General features: G+C 43.3%; 2 protein-coding genes across 5 annotated transcripts in view; one reads left to right on the top strand and one right to left on the bottom strand.

The window, feature by feature from the left end:
* The window catches only part of SLC26A2 (solute carrier family 26 member 2), a 19620-nt gene extending 12830 nt beyond the window's left edge, over window positions 1-6790 (bottom strand). Inside the window, exons 1-2 of one of the 4 annotated variants that reach the window (XM_033095888.1) lie at window positions 6541-6790; window positions 6013-6300 (exon numbers count right to left, since the gene is read on the bottom strand). The gene's annotated coding sequence lies outside the window, so the exon portion shown is untranslated. The remainder of the gene's footprint in view (window positions 1-6012; window positions 6301-6540) is intronic. The other 3 variants (XM_033095886.1, XM_033095889.1, XM_033095887.1) reach the window with 3 other exon arrangements.
* A 9673-nt stretch (window positions 6791-16463) lies between these two features.
* The window catches only part of PDE6A (phosphodiesterase 6A), a 49674-nt gene continuing 39923 nt past the window's right edge, over window positions 16464-26214 (top strand). The window contains exons 1-4 of the mRNA XM_033095698.1: window positions 16464-16567; window positions 18483-19107; window positions 24927-25079; window positions 25951-26040. Of these exons, the coding sequence (XP_032951589.1) occupies window positions 18634-19107; window positions 24927-25079; window positions 25951-26040 (717 nt within the window). The 5' untranslated portion in view covers window positions 16464-16567; window positions 18483-18633. The remainder of the gene's footprint in view (window positions 16568-18482; window positions 19108-24926; window positions 25080-25950; window positions 26041-26214) is intronic.

Raw genomic sequence — 26214 nt, 5'->3', positions numbered from 1 at the left:
AGGCATTGCCTCACAAACAGTCCCAGAAGTGAAACTGATTCTGTCATCAGTCTCAATCCAAAAGCTATCTATAGTCTCCTTACCTATCCTACTCACCCCCCAAAATTGTCCTCAAAACTACATTTATTTCCTTTTCAAACCTATTTTAAAACACAAGACAATATTCAAAACTACATTCAAAATTATCTTAAAATTGTGGGTATGACCTCCACACAAATTAAGCTTCTTAAAGACAAGCTCTATTCTGGTGCATCTTTGAAAGTGTCCAGGTATTTCCAAAGTAGGAACTAAAATAGTCACTAAACAAATAATTCGAGCACAGAAAAAGTTGGATGCAAAGCAATATTGATTTTCAAGTGGAAATATCTACTTTGGAATATATTTCTCAAATATCCCTTTTTGCACAAAAATCCTCTCACTTCCCCAAGCCTGTTACTGCTTTCAATTATAGTAACCACCAATTACTAATAAAAATTAAGAAATTACAGTGTTCATCCTTAGAATATAGTCTACCACCAGACTTCCATTTTAAGAAGGTTGGAATACAAAGTACACATTCCATGAAATTCAATAAAACAGGATTCTACTGTATCACCTAGGTGAATTTCCCCCTTTACTAACATTGATGATTGAGAGTGGACTAATTCAAGAGGAAAACATTTAAAACTTCCATATTACCCTGCAGAAATTGGAGAGGGGAAAAATCAACAAAATATTTGAAAAATAATTTACATATGCATGTATTAAAGTATAATGGCAGTTTAGGCAAACACTAAAGAAAAGACATTTCTGTATTTTCTTCTTTAATTAGGCACATGCAGCTATGACTACCTAGAAAGCAATCTTATCCAGGTGACTAACCAGCAGCACTGGTACAATTTCCCACGTAAAGTACTGCGAGTCCAAGAGCACTGGACTAGAAGAGAGGGCATCCCTTCCATATAAGCCTGATGATGGTGGTCAGCCCACTCCTATTCGAAAATTTGCAGATATAAGTGAAACAGTGTTTATTTTTAGTAAGTAATTACAGCATATAATTGTATCTAACAGTGCATATGAAACAGTTTTGCAATTTGTGAAGCTGAAATGCCTTTTCAGAGGGCAATAGTGTTCAGAGGGGAATGGGAAAGTCCTCTGAAACATAATGTCTGCAACATAATGATTCCATAGTCATGCTTTGCTCTAACTGTGTATGTATGCCACAGCCTCACTGTTAAATGAAAGTGAAGCTGCAAACGACTATCATCGTAGCCTCTAAGCAGGAAAGAAATCTGCAAGAGCTGGAATAGTTAGAAAGGCTTCAAGGAAAGAACATACCTCACCTGGGCTCTGAACTCTGGGTCAGAGTTGAAAAGATAAGGACTTGGAAAACAGTGAGGAAGAAGAGAATATAAACGGCAATAGTTCTGAGGTTGGAGGAAAAGAATCAGAAATTAGATCGTATGTTTAAAGTACCAGTGCCCATGGGTGATTAGCGGGAGAGGAAGCTGCAAAGGTACCTGGGGGAGATTCTGGAGGGCACTGTATGGCGAGTTGAGAAAGCAGACTTTAATCTGCAGGCAGTGCTTCGGGCCTGAAGCTTTTTGAGAAAAATCACTTACTATATCACTCATTTGATAAATAATTATATATTATCTTAGTACATCTTCTGGTGCTTAAAGGAAATGGACAAATCTAAGATGAATTCTGAGGTGGACCACACAAAAGAAAGGATGGGAATACAGAAGAGGAAATGGAAAGATACGAGACAATAAAAAGTTTGACTTTAGGTTTCATAGGTTTGAGGTTTCTAAAAGATTTCTTTTAGAAACCAGTAAGCAATTAGAAATAGGGGCTTTCAAGCACAGGAGAGAAGCCAAACATTGGAAAAGTGGAGAGGGGAGGGGTATGTAGGTCATCAGCACATAAATGGTGTCTCATTCTTCCCTGAATTCCCATAGTTTAGATGTTCAATAAATGTTTGTTGAATATATGCTTTATCTTCCCAACTAGATTAAAAATTATTCAGGGAGCTATTTAATACTTTGGTGTACTCTCACAACACCTAGCATAGAATTGGCCACACAGGAGGCACTTAATAAGCAGTTTTTGATGGATAAATTGGTTTTTATTTTAAAAAGTTATTGTAACTTTTGAAAGTTATTCCAAAGAGCAATTAACTTTGACTTTTAAAATCTGATCATTCTTTCTTTGAAAGATAATTGATACACAGCTGGTGGTAATGTACAACGGTGCAATCACTGTGGAAAACAGATTGGTGGTTCTGCAAAAAGCTAAACAGAATTACTATATGAACCAGCAATTCCACTCCTAAGTATATACCCCACAATAATTGAAAACAGGGACTCAAACAAATACCTGTATGCCAATGTTCATAATAGTATTATTCACAATATCCAAAGGTGGAAACAACCCAAGTGTCCATCAACAGATGAGTGGATAAACAAAACATGGTGTAATACAATGGAATATTATTCTGCCATTTAAAAAGACTGAAGTTCTAATACTCTTCGTCTACAACATGGAAGACCTCTGAAACCATTATGCTAAGTGAAAAAGCCAAACACAAAAAAACAAATATTGTTAATTCCACTTATAAATATCTAGAAGAGGCAAATTTAGAGAGACAGAAAATAATTATTGGTTACAGAAGCTGGGGGGAATGGAGGTTGCTTAAAGATTACAGAGTTTCTGTTTCAAGTCTTGGAAATAGACAGTAGTGACGGTTACACAACAAAGTGAACGTACTTAATGCCACTGAATTGTACACCTGAAAATGGATAAGATAGACTGTGATAGGTTAAAGATGCATACTATAAACCCTAAAGCAATGTCATTAATAACAAAGAGTTACAGCTAATAAACCAACAAAGGAGATAAAATGGAATCATAGAAAATACTGAATAATCCAAAAGAAGACAGAGAAGGGGAGATAAATAGGAACCAAATAAAATAACCTAGATCTAAAGTTTGTGGAAAACTTGAACTCTTAACACTAACCTGCTATTCATGTGAACAAGTCCTCTACCAAAAGTCTTCTCTTATATGGAAAAATCTGTTCGACTAGAATAAGGCTGGAGTAAGTGGAGTAACTGTGTAGTTTGGAAATAATTTTCGAGTATTCACACTGCTTGTAAGCAGTGAAGCCATGACTGGAACCCAAGCCTGTCTGATTCAAACCTATTCTCTGTCTCCAGACTGCTTATTTTGAAACTTTTTAAATTTTCAAAAGAGTTGAAAGAAAGGAACACAGTTATATTCACAATTCACCCATTTAACAATTCACCGATTGTTAACATTTGCTACATCTTCACTTTCGCACTCTCCAGACACACAGGTTTGTTTGTGTTTTTTCCTTTTCTTCCCCTTTAGCCTTAAACACTTAATTGAACAAACATTTTTTAACCACCATGCTATGCTACCTTTTCTTCAGAAGAAGCATTCATTAACAGCATGAGATTAAATTTGGATACACGCTTGAAAAATCTGCAATGGCTTCCTACCTCCTACTGACTGTAGTCTAAAAACTTTAATATAGTCATGTATGAAGAAGCCTAACACTGCCTTTCTTTTGCTTCCTTCCACACAGCAGTGTTCCAACCACCAATCCATGATACATAAGCATCCTTTGCTCCTTTGGACCTTTGCTTGTGTTGTTTCTTTAGTCTGGGATGTCTTTCGCTTCTATCTCCATCTACCTTGGTCCTTTTTCTAACCCTTTAAGGCATACCGCAATGCCATAGGATAAGGGGGCTGAAACTTCCTGGGCTATGCTTCCCCAACATATTACATATAACTATTTAGCACTTAAGTTTACATGTCTCTCAAACTAGAGTATGTGTTTAAGGGCAGACATGAAGTCATTCTTGTTTCCACATTACCCAGCAATAACACGATGCCTCACACTGAGTATGTATGGTTATATATCTATTTTCATTGAAATGAACAAATAAGTGAAGTTTCAAATAAATATAATGAAGACAAAAAACCTTCCTTATTTTCCATTATCACAAATGATTAGCAATGTTCATTAATGTCTATGATGAACAAAAGAACCACCACAAGTCTTTTATCAGTAGTGCAAACACGATGGCATATTGTTTCTAGTATGAAGCCCAATATAATACCAAATAATGAAATACCCAAGAGGAAAAGAATTCAATGTAAAATCACAATCAAATAATTAAATAGTCCTTGCACAGTAATTCGCTGCTTTCAAAAAGATTTCATACACATCTCCCACTTGCCTCATCAATAAATCTGAGAACAGCATATGAATTCCTATCTGTAGTATGAGAAAAATCAAACTTTAGTCACTTGCTCAACCGGTAGGACCAGATTCTCAAAACTCATCTTCCAATTTCCAAATTTAACTCTCTTTCTAAAATACCATATGGCCCCCAAATTTGTTTCCTTGCTAAGAGGTCTTAGGAGCTAGTTCAAAGATATACTTTGTGGCCAAGTTCTCAACTCATTTCTGAGTCTATTATTACTTTTAATTAGTGAAGGTAACAAACATCTTGAAGCAGGATTAAGAAAGGATTAAGAATGAAATTATCTTCCATATTACACACACACATTGGCAACATTTTCATTTTCTATTAGGAGTAATGATATAAAATTGACCTCTGTAGCTACATTTTGGTTAGAATAATTTGTATCCCAGACAACAGTCAAACAAGCCAAACAGGCTCCTGCCTCCCTCTACTTTTGCTGCCCCTCCTAGGTTTTTACTTAGAGGCTGCCTTCATTAGTTCCTTCCTACACACAATATATAAACTAGCACCACTGCCCACACCATGCCACCCTCCTGGGCCCATTCCTGCCTTGAACTCCTGTCTCCTTTATTTTTCTCCCTGACCCTTCTCACCATCACATACTATACATTTACTTTGTTGTTAATTGTCTGTCTTTCCCCTGAGGGCAGTGACTTGCTCTGTTTTGTTCACAGCTGGATCCCCTGATTAAGAGCTTCACAAACATTGTTGAGCGAATGGATGAATGATAGTTTGACAGCTGTGTGTTAAAGAAAAAGGAGTTATCCCTCTCCTTGCTCCCACACACCATAACCAAACTTGTGCCAAGAAATTATACAGTTGGGAAAGCATCAGCCTGGGGGGTTATGCTCACAAAAAGTTATGTCAATGCTCAAAAATCACCCCTAGTAAATCTAATCCAGATCTCTGCAAAAGCCCTGAATGTGTCATTTCTAGATCTTCCCTTAGGAGGCAGAACATTATAGCACATACAGCGATATGAAACTAGAGACCCGTTAAAATGCAGATTCTCAGCAAATCCATGAGATCTAAGACTGCACCGTGGATGATTCTGAGCCAGTGAGCCGAAGGCCAAACTTGGAGAAACACTGGGTATGTTCTAGAGTCAGACAGAGCTCCATCCAGATTCCAGCAACCCTGTTCAACAGCTGTACGGCCCTGGGTAAAAAACTTCATTTTACTTAGCATCAATTTCTCACCTGTCAAATGGGGACAGCATCACCTAACTTGCAGGGTTGTTGTAAAGCTAACACAAGTAAAGTACCTACCACAGTGCGTGGCACATAGCGTTTGCTCAATAAATGATAACTACTAGTCTCTGACCCTTGAGATTCCTGAAGGAAAAAAATGGGCTCATTTCTTTCCAACAGGTTTGGCTCTCCGTTTCTTATTGACTCGATTTTAAAAGAACTTCTGCTTAACACAATATTGGATATCACATTAGTTCTAGATTTCACACCAAGACCCCTAGGGAAAAGGAGAAATAAAAAGGTACTAGACTGGGAGCCAGAAAGGACTTGAAGTCGTGAATGCTTTTCACTCACTGTGCTCCCCATATCTGTACAAGTAAAGGACCCAGCCTGATATTCTGCGTTTGGCAGTACAAGTCCTAGCTCTGTAAATGATTTGCTGTGTAATTCTAGGCAAGGCCCTGGTCCTCTCTATGTCCTTGCAGTGTCCCCATCTATCCAGTGAAAGAATTTCAACTGTCTATGAGTCTCCAAGAAGTACATACAGGTCTTGACTTGTACTTAACCAGGTGTGTGGTTTTAAAAACCAAGATAATGAAGTCCTCTCTGCTGTCCTGGCCTCAGTTTCACCATCTGTCGGCGTGGGAGGGAACGAGGGTGGTGGTGGTGGCAGCTCATATATCCTGGGTCCTGCTCCCAGATGTCTGTGTTAGAGACGGTTTGACTAAGACTCGGTCCAAATGGCAGCACCTTTATCTGCCGGGGCACTCCGCATGACGTGAGGGCTGGAAGGTGGGCAGCCCTCAGTCCGAAGTGCACAGGGGCCGGGATCACTGTGGTGGGAGAGTGGGGCTTTGACATTTACCCTGCCTCTGCCCCTGCGGACTCGGAATAATCCCGAGGGATGCCCACCACCCACGGCCGGGCAGCGACGCTCGCCGCGACCGTTGGTCCGGGCTTACTCCCAGCACACCTGGGACACAGGCCAGGACGACTGTAAGAGGGGCCCGCGGACCGCGTGGAGGCCGGCACCGCTCTCTTCCCCCTTCCCGCGTCCCCTCCTCTCTTCTCACCTCTCGCGTCTGGGCTGCCCGGCGTGACGAGGTCCCGCAGCGCCTTCTCCGCCGTGCGGGGCTGGGCGTACACGGCGGCGCGGGCAGAGGCAGCCCGGCCCTGGCCCGGCCTCCCTTTTACCCGCCCGTCCCCTCCCCCGCCCATCGTCCGCCCCAGAGGAGGCGGGGCCCGGCCGGCCGGGAACGAGGGGCGCAGGGTGCAGGTACCCGCCGAGAGGTGTGGGAAGAGAATCCAGAGCTAACTCCCGGGCGCTGACTGTCATGTGGCACCCAGGGCCAGCGACGCGGTCGAGCGACGCGGCAGCCCGCCAATGACTCGGCCCGGACTGGCGGTGGGTGTCGCCCCCTTCCTGCTTTTCCCCTCGCGATTGGCTGTCCTGGGCAGAAGGAGCCACGCGTCCGGGATTCTCGGGGAGGTTCCTCCCTGTCCTCGGGCAGCGGTGAATCGTGTAAGTGGTCAATTCACAGGTTCTCCACTTTAACCCCGAGCGTATAGCGAGGGAAAAATATCTAGAAGGACGCGGAAGCGCTCTGCCTAGAGCTGTAAAGCGCTCTGCGTTTGCGTGGGACATCGCCTTTATCCCTAACTCCTTGGGACCCTGTTCCCTCCCACCCCCACCCCGACCCCCCCGTACAGATGGGGACAGACAGGCCCTGAATGAGGAAAGATCAGCTAGAAAGTTAGAAGCTTTTGCCCCAGTGGAACTTATTCTCCATCGAAGGGCCCAGGAGCCAGAGGCTCTTTTAAAAATGTAAAAATAAACATGAAATGTAATTGCAATCCTCCTTTAAAGCCTTCAGTGGGTTTCCTTGATATTTATATTAATAAACTCAAATCCCTCCCTATGCCTCAGGGCTCTGCATGCTGTAGTAGGCCCTGGCCCCTTCCTCCGCGCCTCGCATGTCTTCCTCCCTCACCCCACTCTCCACCCTCCCTGGCCTCTACCCTCCAAGCCAAGCTGATTCTCTTTCGGGACCTGAACACTGGTTCCTACGTGGTTTCTGCTTGTCCCTCAAGTATCCGCCTGAAGGCCCTCCTTCACCTCAGACACACCTTCCCAGCCAGTCACATCCTATCACGGCGTCTTCATTTGATTATCCACCAGAACTTTCCACTTTCTGACATTTTGTTATTATTATTATTTTTGAGAACTCAAATTCAAAAGCCAAAGTTTATTGGTAGTTTTTTGGTTTTTGACTTTTCATGGATAGGTAGAGATGACTGGAACCAAACAGTAATTCCAGACAGACCTGACAATTGACCACGAGACCACAGACTGACTTGGATGCTTTTGAAAATATAGCTGAAAACAGATACCTCAACAGGGTCATCATCAGTCCACAGTTGAGTGTGACAGTCTTTTTCAGTGTTTGGTCAAGGACTCTTTATGATATTTTCCCCAGAGCACCTGCTTTTAAAACTTAAAAAATAAATATGGCATTCTAAATCTGGGGCTCAAAACATGTCTTAGACTTGATTTTCATATTAAGTATATATAAAGTTTTCATTCTTGTTTGTAGCCTGCGGGGGCCCACTAGATGGGAATGGAAGAGGACTTGTGAAGGAAGCAAAATGGTGAATTTCCTTTCTTTCCCTTTCCAGGGAACCTCTTCAAATTTAAGGAACTCCCTTTCTTATCTAGAGATGATCCTCAAGTTTCTGTTATCCGTCAGATTCAGAGCTTCCAGAGTCACAAGCCATATCAGGAAATCAGAACACCTGGGTTCTACTCCTGACTCTGCCCCTTATGACTGGAGACAAATCACCTCACTTCAGTGGGCATCAATGTACTCACCTTTCAAAGGGTAGTTCTCACCTGGCCCACCCCCAGAGTCCTGGAGAGGGTCAAGTGAGGCAGTCGGTGTAAAGTACATTGTCAACTCCCTATAGGCTGCAAAACAAGCAGAATGGCATCAGCTGCCAATTTCTGGGTACTTTTTTCCGGGATGCACAAAACTCTTCACATTTGTTATCTTATTTAACCCTCATAGCAGCTTTTGACAAGAGGAGGTGCTATATTATGATTCTCTCTTTATAGGTGAGCAAATGAGACTCAGAGATGTTAGGTGATGTGCCCTAGGTCCCATAGTTAATAAGTTACAATAGTATGATTGCAACCCAGGTACATCTGATTGCAAAGTCCACTCTTAACCACGACGCTCACTATGTTAGTCAAACGTTAAGAATCCACCCCCATCTGTGCATGGAATAGACACCAATAAAGACTGGCTTAATTTAATAATGGTTATCATTTTCTTTTATTCCATATGTTTTAATCTATATTACAGAGGAGGAAACTGAGTCTTAGAATATTAAATTACTTAACAAGGTCATGCAACTGACAAGTCGTAAATTTTGAGGTAGACTTTCAAACTGGGAGCTGTCAGATGCCAGAACACAAGAACATGTGGCAATGACCCAATGCAAGGGGATGGTTCTAGAGAGGAAGCTTCAGGTTGGTTGTTGGAGCCTCTCTCCCTTCCAGTTCAGCATCCCAGGCTACTATTTAATGTCATGGTCCCCCACCTCCCACATACACATCCCTAGGGGGCCCCATGAAACTGAACTGTGGTCTGCCATTCTTCCCTAACCTTGACCAATGCCCCAGTTCTCTGCAGCAAGAATCTAAGAGGTGAAACAGATAACCAAAGCCCTGCTAATGGAGACTGGCTAATAATCTACTTTCCTTCCTAACAGCAGGTGGGCAACCCAGCCAGCCAGAACCCAGATCTCTTCATCCCTCCCATCTAAACCTGGGCATTTTTCCTCCTGTTGGTTTAAGGTTTACAGAGGTGGCTGGCAGCTGGAGGCTCACATATTACAAACGTAACTGCTTTCCAAAGAGTAACTAGTTATGTAGTAAGTAGGGGTGCTGTGAGCCAGCAAAACAGTCATTTCAGAGGCCACTTTAGAATTTTCTTCCTCAGCTCTTCCTGAACACCCACTATTGGGAAGGACAGGTCATTTCCTCTGAGGCCCCACTATAGTGGACCCCAAACTGCCTCCCATTATTGAACGGGCTATTCCCAAGTTGCTAGTCTGATTCATTTTCACTGCTTATAGGTATTTTACTTTAAAAAAAAATTGATTGTTCTTCAAATAGGTAACAAGTAGAGTACACAAATTTAAACGATCAGACTTTACAATGAAAAGTAAATCTCCCTCCCACACTTTTCCATTCTTACCCCAGTGTTCCTTTCTGGAGGCAAACACAGCACGTTTCCTGTGTTGCCTTCCAGGTTATTCCATACCAGCAGTCCTCAATTCTGGCTGCACATCAGAATCTCTTGGAGAACTTTTAAAAGATAACAATGTTCAGATCCCACCCCCAGATACTATGATTGAATTGATGTAGATTGGGCTCAGGTATTGATATTTTTTAAAGCCCTCCCTCTCAGGAGATTCTGATGCACACCTACTGTTGGCCAACCAGTGACCTGTGCTATAAATATACATATACAAGACTATATATATGTATATATATATACACACACACATACACACACACACACACACACATATATATATTAAACAAAGGGGGCATATAATATATACTATTCTACACTTTTAAAAATTCATATTATACCTTGAAGATTGTTCCATATCAGTGCAAAAAGAGCTGCTTTCTGGATATCTATTGCTGAGGAACAAATCACTCCAAAACTTAGTGGAGTAAAACAACAATAATAATTTTCTTATTTTGCACGCTGTCTGTGGGTCAGGAATTTGGTAAGAGCTTGACTGGGTGGTCTCAGAGCTATAGTCAGATAGTGACTAGAGTTGGGACAGGGGATGGGGGCTGAAGCAGTTCAAGGCCATCTAGACCTCTCTCTTCATGCAGTCCCGTGCTTCTCCTTGTATCTCTGTTTGGGCTAGTTTGGCCTTTCTCATATGGTAGTTTCAGGGCAGTCTGTGTTTAAGAGACAGCTCAAGGCTTCAAGAGCCAGCATTCCAGCAGGCATAGAGGAGCCTTTTATGATACAGCCTCAAAAGTCACATAGCCTCACTTGTATTGCACTTGGTTGATCGAAACATCATAAAAGCCAAGGATAGACACCAAGTCTCAAAGGGAGAAGTGTCAAAGTCACATTGTAAGAAGGATATGTGGGACGGGCAATTTTTGGCCACAGCAGCTGTGTAGTCTTTCATTGTTTGGGTGTACCGTCATTTACTTAAGCACTGAGGGACATTTATGTTGTTTCCATTCCTTTAATATTACAAATAGTACTTTGAATGGTTATAGGTATTTTTCCTCTGCCCCCTCTCCTCCACTCCCTAGAGGAGGCTTGGCCCTTCGTGATCTCTTGCCTCTCGGGCCAACATGTGGCAGGACAGGAAGTAACCATTCGGAGTCTCAAGAGAAATCCCCTCCCACTTTGAGAGAAATTAGGTGAATTATCCTGGAGGGGGAAGAATGGAGAGCCAAGTAGTCAGGGGGATGGAGATTTTGAAAGCCTCCCCAAGACTGAAATTGGGGAAGGAGGGTTAGGTTTTGCAGGATCCTTGAGTGGCAAGGATCTGGATGTCTCCCTGCCTATGACAGGTGGGCGGGCCTCCCACATAGTTGGCTGTTGATGGCTTTGCGAGGCTGGAGCCATAGCAAGGACCCCTGAGCCTGGGTGAAGAGCAAAACTGTTGGCCTTTCACGGGCCATGCCAGCCAGCTCGGATGAGGGGGGCGCATTCATGGTAGCAGTGTGGCATGAAGGCCACAGGGCTTTTCCCTGGCTGTACTGAGTTAGCCCAATAGACCTTCACATGACCCTGGGGTAAGGCAGAAGTCATAATAATTATCAGGATCGACTATCCTGCCAGCACTGCAGGATGGGGGCGTGGAACATATAAAATTTGATTTGGAAAAAAAAAAAAAAAAGAAATGTGACTCTTATATCTGGGGTGAAGGAGCCCAAGTCACTCCTGCTACAAATATTTAGGTACAGAAAGTGATCCGTTATTGACATTTCACGGTGATCCCAGCATCCCAGATTTGTTCTTTCAGGGATATGTGCTAGGTGCTGTGGGAGATGGTCATTCAAAATGGAACATGATCTTCGCATGAAAATATTGACTTTGCCATTATTTCTTTTTTGGGGGTTGGGGGGAAAGGAGAACAGGACCTTCAACTTGACCCATTATTTCTTTACTTAAACTCTCCTGTGTTTGAATAGCCAGGACAGCATCTTAAAGAATTAGTGGTGAAGTTGTTCTGTCTTTCTGGACAAGTTTTTTACTAAGAAGAAAATAATCAAGCAAGTATACAAAGACTGAACTACACAGATGTTCATTAAAAATACCAAAAAAAAAAATAGAAACAGTGTAAATAACCAACAGTTAAAATATGTTAAATAAATTATACGACAGCCACCCAATAGAAGTGTATGAGGCTACTAAAAAGCATGTGGTAAAAAGCTGATTAATGGCACAGAAAGATGTTTACATATATTGCTAAACAAACAAAACACATATTGCACAACCACAGTTTTGTTTTAAAAATTATATTTAGATTATTGGAAAAGAAAGATGTATATTAAAATGTTTCTCTGGGTGGTAACTGTTATGGTCTTTTTATCTAATTTTCTCAATTTTCTACAACACAAAGATGTATTACTTTAAAAAGAAAAACATCATAAAAGATTTGATTTTTAAAAAAGAATAGGAAAATAGATATATTTGCATTTCTCCTGCTTTCTACTAAAGAAAGCTTTCTGCATTTCACTTGCTCATACTCAGCTTCCATTATCGTTATTATTGGCTATATTTATTGAGAAATGGCCATCAACCGAGTTCAATATATATACTGCCTCTAATCTCACAACACCTCTATAAAATAAGTATCATTGTTATCCAGTTTCCAAATGAGAAAATTAAGACTAGACATTAAAGAATTTGCCCAGTATCAGTTTGTAAATTTACAGGAGAGGATTCGAACTCTGCTCACTCAGGTTCCAAAACCCAAATATACCCTTATACCTGTTGCCTTTCTACTAGTGTGGTCACAAAGCATGTTTTTTAGGACCTAATTTTACCTGCCTTTTCAGGATTCCCCTAAGTACCTAACTGTTTTTGAGTTACAGATCCCTTTCACAATCAGAGCTTTCAAAAGATGCACAGAAGGTTAAAATGCACATAAAGACAAACATTTGCATGGCTCATCCATTGACTCAGGTTAGACCCTAAAGGTAAAAGAAAGAGAACTTCACAGACTAGCCAAGCTCCAGGAAACCCCAGTAGCTGAAAAAAAGTCACTAAGTCAATAGAAGGCCGGACAATCAGGAACAGATAAGGACTCTAGGTTAAGGGACAAATGAAATATGGAGTGCACCGAGGCAGTACAAAATGAAGGTGGAGACCAATCAGGCTGTTCCAGCAGCTCTAAGGGCTAGCTGATGGGGCCAGGAGATTGTCTTCCTTCTGTGGCTTCACAGAAGACATGGGGTTTGGCAAGCCAGGAAGGGAAAGGCCTTTGATTAGGAAATGGGGCTAAATCAACATTGAATGCTAGTGAAATGTCCTGAAGGGGGACACTCAGTGCCAAGCTTCTTACTGGGGCACAATGACACTCCAATTAGCCAGGCTTGCACCACTCTTTCTCGTTTCTCCTTATTCCAGTCAGCCAACATGTGTCCTTCTTGCTTCTATACCGACTCCCTTCTCTCCAGTCTCAACCCCCATCCTAGGCCAGTTTCTCATTCCTCCAGGAAGGTTGCTACATTTTCCTTACAGACTTGCTAGCCTCAGATTCATCTTCCTATTTATAAACTTTTATTTATTTAAGTGTGTTTTCCCAGGAATGGTCAGCTCCAAGTCAAATAGTTTTTTTCAATCTAGTTGTGGAGGGCGAGGCTTCCCGTGGCCCACGTGGGGATCGAACTGGCAACCTTGTTGTTAAGAGCACCACACTCTAACCAACTGAGCTAACCGGTTGCCCCACATCTTCCTATTTAAATACTGATGTCTGAATCTTCTTTGCCATGTCCTGAGCTTACATCCCTTCAGGGACAGGGAGCTCATTATCTTTGGGGTAATCCAATCAATCTTTGATAGTTATGATAACTAATAACGATTGAATAACTCCTATTAAATTGAACAGTTTGAAATTGCGATTTGTGTAGGACAAGAAGAGCCCAGTAAGGGGCAATTTCATATGCTTCAACTTAATAGGCGCTCAGTGCAAAGCTTTGTGCTATACAATATATGATCTCATTTAATCTCCACAACAACCATGTAAAATCATTCTTATTGTACAGATAATCAAAGTGAGGTCCATGAGAAATTAAATAATTTAGACAGATAGCAAATGACAGGCCCAGACTCATTCCGGGGTCTAACTCCTGAGCTCTACTTCTTAAGCACTCTGGGTACTGCCTTTGTATGATAACACATCTCTGTCCTGCTGTCCTGTCCTGCTCTCTGGGTCCTCCCTGAACAACCTGACACACTCGCCACCTCCCAATTTTCTTCACAATTGCTACTAACAGGAGCAGTGAACGGTGGGGAGCCTGTGGAGAGTTTTTCACCCAACACTGGGATTTGTGGTGGCCACAAACATGCTGACCAGCCTGTTCCCATTCAAGCAGGTCCTGAATTTCAGAGTCCTGTTCTTTCCAGAAAGGTGCCTCACAAATATCTCTCCTTGACCCAGTTGGTTCCTTGCTTGTTCCTATTCCTTTCCTTTATCCCTCTCTTTACCTCCAAGCTCAAAATCATAAAATCACCTGTGAACCCAGCAATTCTACTCCTGAGTGTATACTCAAGAGAACTGAAAACATGTCTACACAGACTTGTACATAAATGTCCATAACAGCCTAAATGTGAAAATAACCCAATGTCCATCAACTAATAAAAGGATAAATAAAATGAAATATATCTATACAATGGATTATATAGCCATAAAAAATGAAGTAATAATACATGCAGCAACATGGGTAAACTTTGAAAACATTATGCTAAGTGAAAGTAGTCAGACACAAAGGCCACATATTGTATGATTCCATTTATGTGAAATGTTCAGAATAGGCAAATCCATAGAGAGAGAGAAAAATAGATTAGTGGTTATAGGGGATGAGAAAATAGATTAGTAGTGGTACAACATAACAAATATACTAAAAACCACTGAACTGCATACTTTAAAATGGTGATTTTATGTTATGCGAATTATATCTTACCAGAAAGTATTTTTAACAATAACCTGTGATTTGAGTGACTTAACTTTTCAGCTTTGCAGTTTCCTCATCTGTGAAATTTGCATCTTGGAGTAGCAATCATTTTAAATAAACAGTTCCAGCTATTTTTCCGGGAGAATCCTTTAGCAAAACTTATAGTAAGGTAGGGAGAGGTCAGCCATTCCTTCCTCTAAGCCTATCTGGAGTCATGGATCCAGGAGTGTTAGAGATACATTTTTCAACTCTCTTATTTTGTTAATAAAGAAATCCAAAGCCTTTAGAGAGGACTAGACTTTTTGAGGTCACAGAATGAGTCAGTGCCATAGTTGGGCCTATTATCGTGTTTTCTTCTAGGTAGTAATACATGTGCTTTTCTAGTCTGAATTACACAAAATGACCTCTCCTAACCCTACTGACAGCCCTGCTCCCAATGAAAGAAGCTAGATTTCCTTCCACTGATGTTTGAAATCAGGCCCATTTAACAGGCATGTTGGAGGTGACCCATTGCAAATATGAGCTTACCTGTACCTACCCAACAATCGGGACTGAAGGTTTTGAACAGGCTTGCCTTCTTCATTCTGACATATTGAAAAATTAGGTAAAAGTAGATTTCCTGCAAAACAGTTGCCTATATTCTCTACCAGAACTAAGGCTGGTGGGCATACTATGGAAAAAAATCGGGGCTGGGGTTTTTTGGAGATTTTTTAAATGGGTAAAGTTTTAGTCCCATTCTCAAAGAGCTTGAATTTAATTAGAGTAGAGATGTGCAGAAATAATACAACCTAGAATGTAGAAACTCCCACAGGTAGGGAAGGTAACCAATAGTTTGGGGATCCAAGTAGGAAAGAAGTCTAGCTGGGACATCAAAAAATCCATGGAGAGAATAGCATTTGAACTGGGTGGTAAGGGACAAGCAGAGAACACAGCAAGAATGAAGATGCAAAGGCCAGAAAGACTGAAAAACAGTAAGGTAGAGCTTACAGCATATGTAGAGAAATCGTAAGCAAAAAGAAGATGTATTGAGGCCAAGTTCTGGAGAGCTAGTAGTGCCAGGATTAAGAAAAATTGCTACATTTTTGAAGGGTGGATGGGGGTAGGGACCGTCACTCTCTGGTATAGACTTGGGGAACAAAGTTATCACTCTTTATCCAAATCCTTAGACAGCTGCAAGATCTTTGGGCCTGGGATTTCAATTGTATGTATTTTTACTAAGAAATACAAGGCTGTTCTTTACAGCATTATTTATAATACTAGAAAATTAGAAACAACCTAAATATCTAACTGTAGAGCAGTGGTTCTGAAGCTGGCTGATTTGGCTCCCAGGGGAACGTTGGGACATGTCTGGAAACAGTTTTGGTTGTTACAACTTGAGGGAGGATGCTACTGGCATCTAGTGGGAAGCTAGAGATGTTAAACCTCCTAGAACGTACAAGAGATCCTCCACAACAAAGCATCACTGGGCCCAAAATGTCAACAGTTCTAAGATGTTTTCCTCCAGGACAAGATTTAGATATACAACAAATATTGGCAATGGTAATATCTGGTAATATCTATTATGTTTGATTTTAATTTTTTCCTTATTTTTTTTGTGAGTATAATTCACTTTTTAATGAGAAAATAGATGAATGATAGAACGACACTGCTGTGCACAGAGGACGGTCACATGTCTTCCTATATGTTTTAAATGTTAAGCAAGAATAGGTAGGACTTTGTACTAGTCAGGTTTCTCCAGAGAATTGGCTCAAGTAGTTATGGAGGCGAGGCAGTCCCACAATCTGCCATCTGCAAGCTAGAGAACCAGGAAGGCCACAGATATAATTCAGTCTGAGTCAGAAGAAGGCCTGAGAACCTGCAGGGCCAGTGAGGTAAGTCCTGGTCTGGGTCTGAGAACCAGGAGTGCCAACGTCCAAGAGCAGGAGAAGATGGATGTCCCAGCTCGGGCAGAGGGCAAATTCCCCTTCCTGCACTTTTTTTGTCTGTTCAGGTCCTCAGTGGATTGGATGATGCCCATCTGCACTGGTGGGCGTGATCTTTACTCAGTCTACTGATTCAAATGCTAATCTCTTCTGGAATCACCCTCACAAACATACCCAGAAATAATGTTTTACCAGCTATCTAGGCATCCCTTAGCCCAGTCAAGTTGGCACATCAAAGTATCACTCACAGACTTGCAATTAACAGAAAAAATGTACTGTGCATCCAGGATATTCCAGGCAGCATTTACAAGGCCTAAGGAATCAGCCCTGATAGGTCCCTGCCCTCACAGTATAGAGGTGAAGACAAACAATAGACAAGGAAGCGAAAAAGAGACAAGGTCATTTCTAATAGTACTAAATGCAATAAAGGACATAAATAGGATGGCATGACAGGCAGAAACCGGGGAGAGGGCAGTTGGGGGCTACTCGGGGTAAAACAGCTCAGGATAACTAGCAAGAGCTGAAACCTTGAGACCTTACGATGGACAAGGAGATGGTGTATGGCGAGCTGGGGAAGAGCAATCCAGACAGAAGGCTCACGTCGGTCCTGGTGGGAGTGTTTGGAGAAGTTCAGGTAGCGACATCGCCTGCCCAGACCACGAGGTCAGCTATGTACACAGTGCTTAATGGGTTCGGTACCTCAAGGATTTATTACACGCTACAATAAAGGCAGTAATCTACTTCCCATTAAAGTTCATTTACAAAGTTCAAAGTACCAGTGATGATATATAACCCTGCACTCCTCAGTGTTTACAATATAGCTGCCGGGCTTTAGCAGATCTTCTCAGAGAAGCTCAAGTACAGTTCATCCAGACAGAAAGTGTTCTTCTCCCCTAGCGTGTAGGAGGGGCACTTCAGTGAGGATGCTGGTGTTTCAGGATTCACTGGAGCTGATGATAACATCTAGACTATTGGGTGCATGTCTGACCCAAGAGGTAGAGATTGCACATTAAAAAGCACATTAAAGCGCCAAGAGAAAGATCAGGGGGGTTGTTGGGAAACAGATTTTAAAGTTAAGCCTCTACGGAATGGACAGAAACTAACACGTTAACTCGAGGTTAGCTCTCCGAGTCGCAGGATGAGTTATGGGTGACTACAGTGGCCTTCCTTGCTTATTTTCTCCAGTGAACATGTATTTTGTAATAAAACTACAAAAAGTGCAATAATGAGGGCCCTTCACTTTCTAACGTTAGAGAGGGTTGGAATCTAAAGCTGGGAAAGACTCTGACGCAGACATGGTGAGATCAGGGCCATTGGTGCCAGTCTCGTAATGCATTCGAAGGAAGCAGGCTGAGCGGTGAGCATGCGAAGTCAAGCCCCAGATAGGGGATGCCCTGGAGAAGGGACACGGAAGGGTGGGGTGAGGGGCCAGGGGATGGGAGCTGGGTGGGCGGTCCCTCTCAACTCTGGCCATTCTTGCCATTCACGGAGGAAAGTGAACACAGTTATTAGATGATTCTGATTCTCCAAGAGAAGCCAAACAAATCTCCTAAGCAGTAAATTTAGGGTTCTATGCCATAGGTTGAGAAACACTTTACAGGGCAGACACAACACAACCACAGTACTCGGTTGTCCCTGTGCTGCCGCTTTGCAGCCTCTGCTTCAGTGCTTTTCTTTTTCAGTTGAGCTCACTTCCTGCTCTGTGCAGAAATCTCTTCTCTGCTGTTAGGGGACCGAGGTGAAAAGAGATCGCTCACCTTTTCCCATCTGGGGCCCAGCAGCATCTGAAACATGCTAATCCTCATAATCCTTGTTCATGGGGAATATTAATGATTTAATCTCCCAAGCTCACTCCCTCTCCTAGGAGGCCATATCAGTGAGATTTAAAGACAAGACCCAAAGAAGGCCAGGTGGAGCAGAACGCATCCTGACTCAGTTTTGCCACTGACGGCAAAACTGCCCTGGGAAGGCCAGCCTCAGCCCCTCCCCAGAAGGAGCCGGTGGACTTCCCAGTCATGGGCGAGGTGACAGCAGAGGAGGTGGAGAAGTTCCTGGACTCCAATGTTGGCTTTGCCAAACGCTATTACGACCTCCGCTACCGGGCTAAGGTCATCGCCCACCTGCTGGGGGCCAAGGAGGCCGCCGTGGACTTCAGCAGCTACCACTCGCTGAGCAGTGTGGAGGAGAGTGAAATCATCTTTGACCTCCTGCGGGACTTTAAGGAGAATTTGCAGGCCGAGAAGAGCATCTTCAACGTCATGAAGAAGCTGTGCTTCCTCTTGCAGGCAGACCGCATGAGCCTGTTTCTGTACAGGGCCCGGAATGGCGTCGCAGAGCTAGCCACCCGCCTCTTCAATGTCCACAAAGACGCTGCCCTGGAGGACTGCCTGGTCATGCCCGACTCGGAGATTGTCTTCCCCTTGGACATGGGCGTGGTGGGCCACATCGCACACTCGAAAAAGATGGGCAACGTCCCCAACACAGCAGAGGTACCCTCTTCCCCATAAGAGGGAGGGCAGGGAGGCATTATTCTCTGGGGTTCTGGGGTGCAAGTGAGGGGGGAGCTGCTGGCCACCAAGACTGGGCTGGTGATGACTTGGTGCCTCTCCTTACTTGTTTACTTTTCTATAACTTTTTATTTAAAAAACTCAAACTTAACAGTTGCGTTTAAGAATAGTACAAAGAAGTGTATATCGTTCATCTAAATTCACCAACTGTTCACACCTTGCCACGTTTGCTTTATGTGTCCATTTTTCCTGACCCATTTGGGAGTCACTGGCAGACGACATGCCCTTTGAACCCTAGATGCTTTGCTGTGTATTTCCAGAACAAGAACGTTTCATACATAGCCACAGTATAAGGATCAAACTCAGGAAACGTAACATTGATACAATACTATTATCTAATAAACAGTCCATATGCAATTTTTGCCAACTGTCTCAACTGGGCCCATATAGCACTGTCTCTTCAGTCTCCTTGAATCTGCAAGAGTTCCTCAGTCTGTCTTTGTTTTCCATGATGTGGATGTTTTTGAAGGATACAGGCCAAATATTTTGCAGCAATGTCCCTCCCTTTGGGCTTGTCTGACATGTCTTCCTGATTCAGTGTATGTGTTTCTGACAGGAATATCACAGAGGTGATATGGTGTTATTCTTCAAGTATTACGTCAGGAGACACAAGTATGATGGCCGTCTGTCTCATTATTGGAAATGTCAACATTGATCACTTGGTTAAGCACTTGGCTCTTTCTTCTAAGAATCCAGTGTTCTGTGGGTTTCCCTTGGCAGCTCTGACAAAGACCTCTTTGATCTCCTGGGACAAATCACTTCATGCAGTTCCCTTAGCCCTCTTTCTGGCCAAGTCCCACTCATCCTTCAGATCTCAGCTTGAAGGTCACTTCCTCAGGGAGGCCATCCTAGATGCCTTTGTAACAGTCTTCATCCTAAAATCAGTTATACAATAAGCCCCAGAGGCCAGGGACCATCCCTGCCTTATTCTCCACTTTATCCCAGGACCGAGGACTCAGCAGAGGTCTGGCACAAAGCAAATGCTCAGTAAACACTCGGCATAAAAGACTCATAATCAAGTATGCAATAAAGTTGACCCTTGAAAAACATGGGTTTGAATTGCGTGGGTTTTAAAAATCCACATATAAGTGGCCCCTCTCAGTTTAAACCCATGTTGTTCAAGGGTCAGCTGTAATTCCTTTAGCACCTGTCTCACCCGAAAGAATGTTTGCCCCATGATGGCAAGGCCCATGTGGGTGTCACTTACTGCTGCACTGGCCAAAACAGAAGCCTGTGTTCAGTCATTTCTAAGATCCAGCCTGGATGTTTATGAGTTTGTGCTTTCCTTACCTCTGACCTTATTTCAAATTAAGGGTCTGAAGGTTAAAAGGCTGGGATGGAGGGTGCTTTAGATATCATTTCATCCATCTGATTTTATGTAATGAATGAGAAGCCTGGAGCTAGGAGAACTTGAGAAGGAGATTGCTCAAAGTCATCCATGAGTTAAGGCAGAACCAGACCTCACACCCGTGGATGCAGAAATTCAAACGGATCATGTTTTTGATTTGGGTTCCTTGGCAAGATAAGAAACATGGACTTGGCCTCCGTGGAAAATGGTTTTCTTAGAAACACACTGGGCTGGACCTCCCACGGAGTTCCTCTCTCCCTCGTTTCCCCTTGAACATCCAAGGACGGCGGTGATGGTGCTGGACCCAGTGGACTTCCCTGAGGACTCACCCAAGTAGGTTGGAGTCTCTTCTCTCTTCAGTTCTCTCTCGACTTTAATTGTAGCCAACATGGATTGTCACAGTCTTATGACATACTCTGATTATCCCTGTTTTACAGATGATGAAACTAAAACCCTGAAAGGTTAAGTCACGTGCTCAGAGTCACACAGAGTGGGGGTTTGAACCCAGGCACTCTGGCCTTGTGCCCACACTTTTCACTGCTCTACTATTCTATACTTCCTCATTATCTATAAAAGGAGGACACGAGACTGGGTGCTGTTTACCAAAGGTCACTGCAATTCATATGGAAGAGCGTTGAAAGGTGAAGCTTTGAGGTCAGCTCGGTGTGAATCACGACTCGGTCACTTTCTAAGAAGATGGCTTTGACAAAGTATTCAGCACATCTGAGCGCACCTCCTAATTTATAAACGGGGTGAGAACACCAACCTTGCAGTGTTGTAGGATGAAACGAGAGAATTATTTCTCACCTAGCGGGGTTCAGGGCACACCAGAATGGCTCAGCACCTGCTTCTTATTACCATTATTACTGTTTTGTTGTTGTTGGGATGGACGTTGTACCAGGTCTGCCTGGAGTTTGGAGAAGAATCCAGGCAAGCCGTTCTGAAGCTTTCAGTTTCGATTCTATTTGTGGGGAAAACTGAGAGCTTCTCTGGAGGACTGAGTATTTAGGGAGGTTCTTGGAGTCTAAAGGATCCTGGCCTAAGGGTTTGCTGAGCCCTGCGCTAAGGGACAGTCTGCAGGTTCCTGTTCAGCCCCAGTGCTGACTGTGGAAATGATGCCTTTGTTTCTCTGGAAGCTTTCCAGCCTTGGGCAGTGTCCTTGGCTGGCGTGACTCAAGCCTGGAGGTGAACTTAGTTCAAGCCAGCAGTCCTTGGCATTTGTATGTATTTGCTTCTCCTGTTGTTCCTTCTTGAGAAATCTTACTCTATTTGGGGCTCTGACCGTGACTGGGGGGTTGGATGGAAAAGGAGGAGGAAAATGGCATAGACTGGGGTGTAGGTTGTCACTAAACCACCACCAAGAGACACTCTGAGCTTTCAGTGCCCTCAAGAAACCTGGGAAATGGTTACAATCGTGGCATTTTTGAAATGGGAAGCCCTGTCTGAAATGGAGAATTTGTAATGTAGCTCCCTGCCCCATGTTCTAGCAAATTCCTGCTCATCCTTGGGATCTCCTCAGGAAGACTTGCCATTACGATTGCCAGATAAAATATAGGATGTCCAGTTAAATTTGTTAGAGAAAAGAATAATATTTCAGTATAAGAATAATATTTTAGTATAAGTATGTCCTGTGTAATGTTTAGGACATACTTATACTAAAAAAATATAGATTTACCTGAAATTCAAATGTAATTAGGCATCCTGTGTTTATTTACTAAATCTGGCAACCCTACTTGCCATTCATTTTTGCTTGTATATTAATTCTTTACCATCACCTATTAGGAAAGCCCATGAGGACTGTCTGTTCCCGTCTGTCTCATTTACCATCGGTGTCTGTCCCTGAGTCCAGTGCCTGGGACAGAGTGGGTACTCAGTACAGTTTATTGAGCGAATGAATAAATGATGGCCCTTCCATAGTCCACTGTGATACTGTGCTCTATAATCAGAAATATGTATTTGATGGGTCTGGTTCCTGACACAGGGCTCCCAAGACCTTTGTAATTCCCTGAGTGGTAGAAACATCTGACATAGAATTCCTCAATCCCTTGGAATGTCCTGGGTGGTAAGTGTGCTTTTCTTCTAATGAGGCAACTCTTGGCGGGCTCCAGGATGAGGGATGGCCATCAGAAAGACCCAGCCATGATTGGAAGCTTGGAACTTTCATCCCCACTCCCCATTTTCCAGAGATGGGGGAAGGGCTGGAAATGGCGCATAATCAATCATGCCTATGTAATGAAGCCTCCAGAAAATCCCAAAGTGCTTCACATGCCTGGCTCCTCTGATCCTGCAGCTCTCAGCATTACCTCTTGACAGAAACCTCCCCGACTGCCATGACTAACTAACGTAGCTTTGGTCTGCCATCCCTTCCATCTCCTTCTATAGCATCAGCCAGTTTATTTCCTTCAAAGCAGTCACCACAACCTGAAGGGAGAATGCTTCATTGTTTACCAGCTTTTTGTCTGCCTACCCCATTTGTCTGTTTTTCCCATTTCACCAGGGAAAGAAGTTAGCCCCTCTTGTTCACTGCTTAGCCCCCAGGTCTAGAACAGTGCCTACCATACTTCAAGAAGGTGCTCCATTAATGTTAACTGAATGAATATGGGGCTTTGAATGACTTGGGGCTTTTCCTAGATGGGTGGCTGATTCCTGGGCTTTAAAATAAATAGTTCGAGCCAAATAGTTTCTAAGGCCCCTTCTGCATCTGAACATCTTAGGTTCTGTGACATGGTTTTTTAGAGGATTTCATACGCAGAAAATACAATGACTGTGCAAACGTCAGTCAATGGTCGTGGAATTATTTGTGAGGTGAGTTCCAGGGCTGAGAACTCAGTGGGAAAGAGGGTTGTGGTAGATATAGTAACATCTGGCTCAAATGCAGGTGAAACCCAAGTATTGCTTTCCCTGGTAAAAGTAAATATTGCAAAGCTGAAGTGACCTCATGAAATGAATCTGAGCATAGCCCACCCAAATCTATCTGGGTTCAGGGACTCATCAGTGTCCTTAGAGAATGACATGATGATAAACACTTCGTACCTAATGCTTCTTTAGAGATTTTGCTTAATCCTGCAATGCTAATTCAAGTACAGCTTGACAGGCCTCTCTTAATTCCTTTGCCCTTCACCTGGTCTGAGACAGCTTCATTGAAAACAGGGCTGTTGCCAATTTATTGAATCCCACTCCAACGGGAAGAAATCCATGGATACAGAGCATCACACTGAATTTCTGAATCGTGGGAAAGGTTCTGCACACTCATTTCAGAGCTCCCTGAATTGGCTCTGTGAAATACATTTCCATTCTCAGGACAGCATGAACTGTGCGTTTCTGGGCTGGCTTATATGCCAAGCCATGCTGACCATTGGGAAACCTCTCCTGCTACCAAGAAACAGAAAGGTGGATTCTTTTGGATTTAGGGCAACAACTCAGGATCTGTCTCCTCTCTCTGACCACATACTGGCCTCTGAGGCTGCTTTAGGGGTGGAGTGTGTGTGTGTGGGGGGGTGTGCTCCTCTGTACGCTCTCCACTTTCAGCCACCATGTCCTGTACTACCATTGATTGAACTGTGACCTGGCCTGAAAGTTAGTGTCTCTTGTATCTCCAGTGTTAGCATAAGACCTGACGTAGGGTGGGGCTCCCATTAAGATCTGTGGAATGGGGGTGTCCATTGGACTGGCTGTGTTGTTCTAGAACTGGATTGTTTTTTAAAAAAAAAAAGCTGAAAGTAATACATTCTTTCATTCAATGACCTGGACCCAGGTCTAACCTCCTCCAGTCTTCCCCAAAAGGCAGCAGAGCTGAGAGCAGATTTTTGGAGTCACGCCCTGATCCCCACCTCACACACACAAGTAAGAAGTAACATTAACCTTCTTGAGTTTTATTTCCCCTTCTGGAAGATGGGCTACTGACAGTCTCCCTCTCACAGGTTCCTGGGAGGATTAAAGTGAGATGTAAAGTGCCAGGCTCAATGCCTGCCACTAGCAGTTGTGATTATACTCACAAAGCTCTTTTCCTCACTCAAGCTTCTATTCTGGGCTTACCTGTCATCACCTCAAGAGAGCCTACTCTAAACCCTCCTCCCCAGGCACAACCAACTCCCCATACCCTCCTCCCGGGACCCCCACAGTGCTTTGCTTACGTCTCCTCCATAGCTCTCAGTAGGCTGAATCTCAGACTTGCTTCTTCTGTTGTACTCTAGAGGCTTCCAGGGCAGAAATCCTCTCCGACTGCCTTGCCCCTGCTGAGGAGAAGAGATGGAAATGTCTTCATTCTCTTGTCAACAGAGAATAGCAAGCCCACCCCCCCACCAAGCCACTATAATGGGCACGCAGGACCCTGGTTGTTTTGTTGTCTTTGCTCTTCATTTGCCCGCCCATGCTTATTTCTGCCTTCCTTCAGGATAAGCATTTCTGCGATTTCGTGGACAACCTCACAGAGTATCAAACCAAGAGCATCTTGGCTTCTCCCATAATGAATGGGAAGGACGTGGTGGCCATAATCATGGCTGTGAATAAAGTGGATGGGCCCCACTTCACCAAGAGAGATGAAGAGGTAAGGGTACTTGAGAAACTGCTGGGGTGGCCATGCCAGCACGTTCTCCCAGCTCAAGAGGTCCTCTGAACCTTGCTATTTGGCCTGACCTCTGCTTCCCCATCTGTAAGACAAGGGGTTAGTCTGATGCTCTCTGAGGGAGGGAGGTCAGAATAATGGTTAAGACATTGGCCTTTGGGGCGGCCGGTTAGCTCAGTTTAACCAACTGAGCACGATGCTCGTAACAACAAGGTTGCTGTTCGATCCCTACACGGGCCACTGTGAGCTGCGCCCTCCACAACTAGATTGAAACAACTGCTTGACTTGGAGCTGATGGGTCCTGGAAAAACACACTTAAAATAAACAAAAGTTTAAAACATTGGTCTTTGGAGCCAAGAACGTAGAGATGATTGTTCTGGCTCTGCTGATATCTAACTGACATGGGCAAATCACATAATTTTTCTGAACCTCTGTTTTCTTATTTGTAAGAAATAGTTACGAGGGGCTTTCCCTAGTTTGGTGTCTGATTCCTGGGCTTGAAAATAAACAGTTTTAAAATGGGGATGATTTTATAATTTCCAGCTCTTGGGGTACTTGTAGTGATCAGATAAGAGAGCATACCTAAATGACTTACCACAGGGACTGCAAACTCAATAAATAGTAGCTAGTTTTTCATGAATACACCCCTATTGACATTGACATTCTACATTCTGTGTTTTCTACATTCTACTCTTATAATGCAACATTTTATGAGTCAGCATTCCATGATCTAGCTATTCAAATTGCCTCTGATGAAGCTTTAGAAACGTTCAGACATTTGCAGACGGTAGAAGTGGCCAGAGGAGGGATTTCTCCTTTTCATCTATTTCCCCTCATGCTGTTTGATTTTCAGATTCTTCTCAAGTATCTCAATTTTGCAAATCTAATCATGAAGGTGTTCCACCTGAGTTACCTGCACAACTGTGAGACCCGGCGCGGCCAGGTAAGGGGTGTGGCTCAAGGGAATGGACCGGACCCATCCTTTTACTGAAGCGTTGACATGGTCAGGCTTGAAAAGGCTGGAGGAAATGCAAGTGCCTGGGAACCAGCATATAGTCTCTTCCCAGCATCCCTGGGGTTATGAGGTAGTGGATGTTTGTAAAACGCAGAGTGATTA

The sequence above is a fragment of the Rhinolophus ferrumequinum genome, chromosome 24 (assembly GCF_004115265.2).
Source record: "Rhinolophus ferrumequinum isolate MPI-CBG mRhiFer1 chromosome 24, mRhiFer1_v1.p, whole genome shotgun sequence".
Taxonomy (NCBI): domain Eukaryota; kingdom Metazoa; phylum Chordata; class Mammalia; order Chiroptera; family Rhinolophidae; genus Rhinolophus; species Rhinolophus ferrumequinum.
Note: the sequence above shows the minus strand (reverse complement) of the source record. Positions and strands in the feature narration are given on the sequence as shown.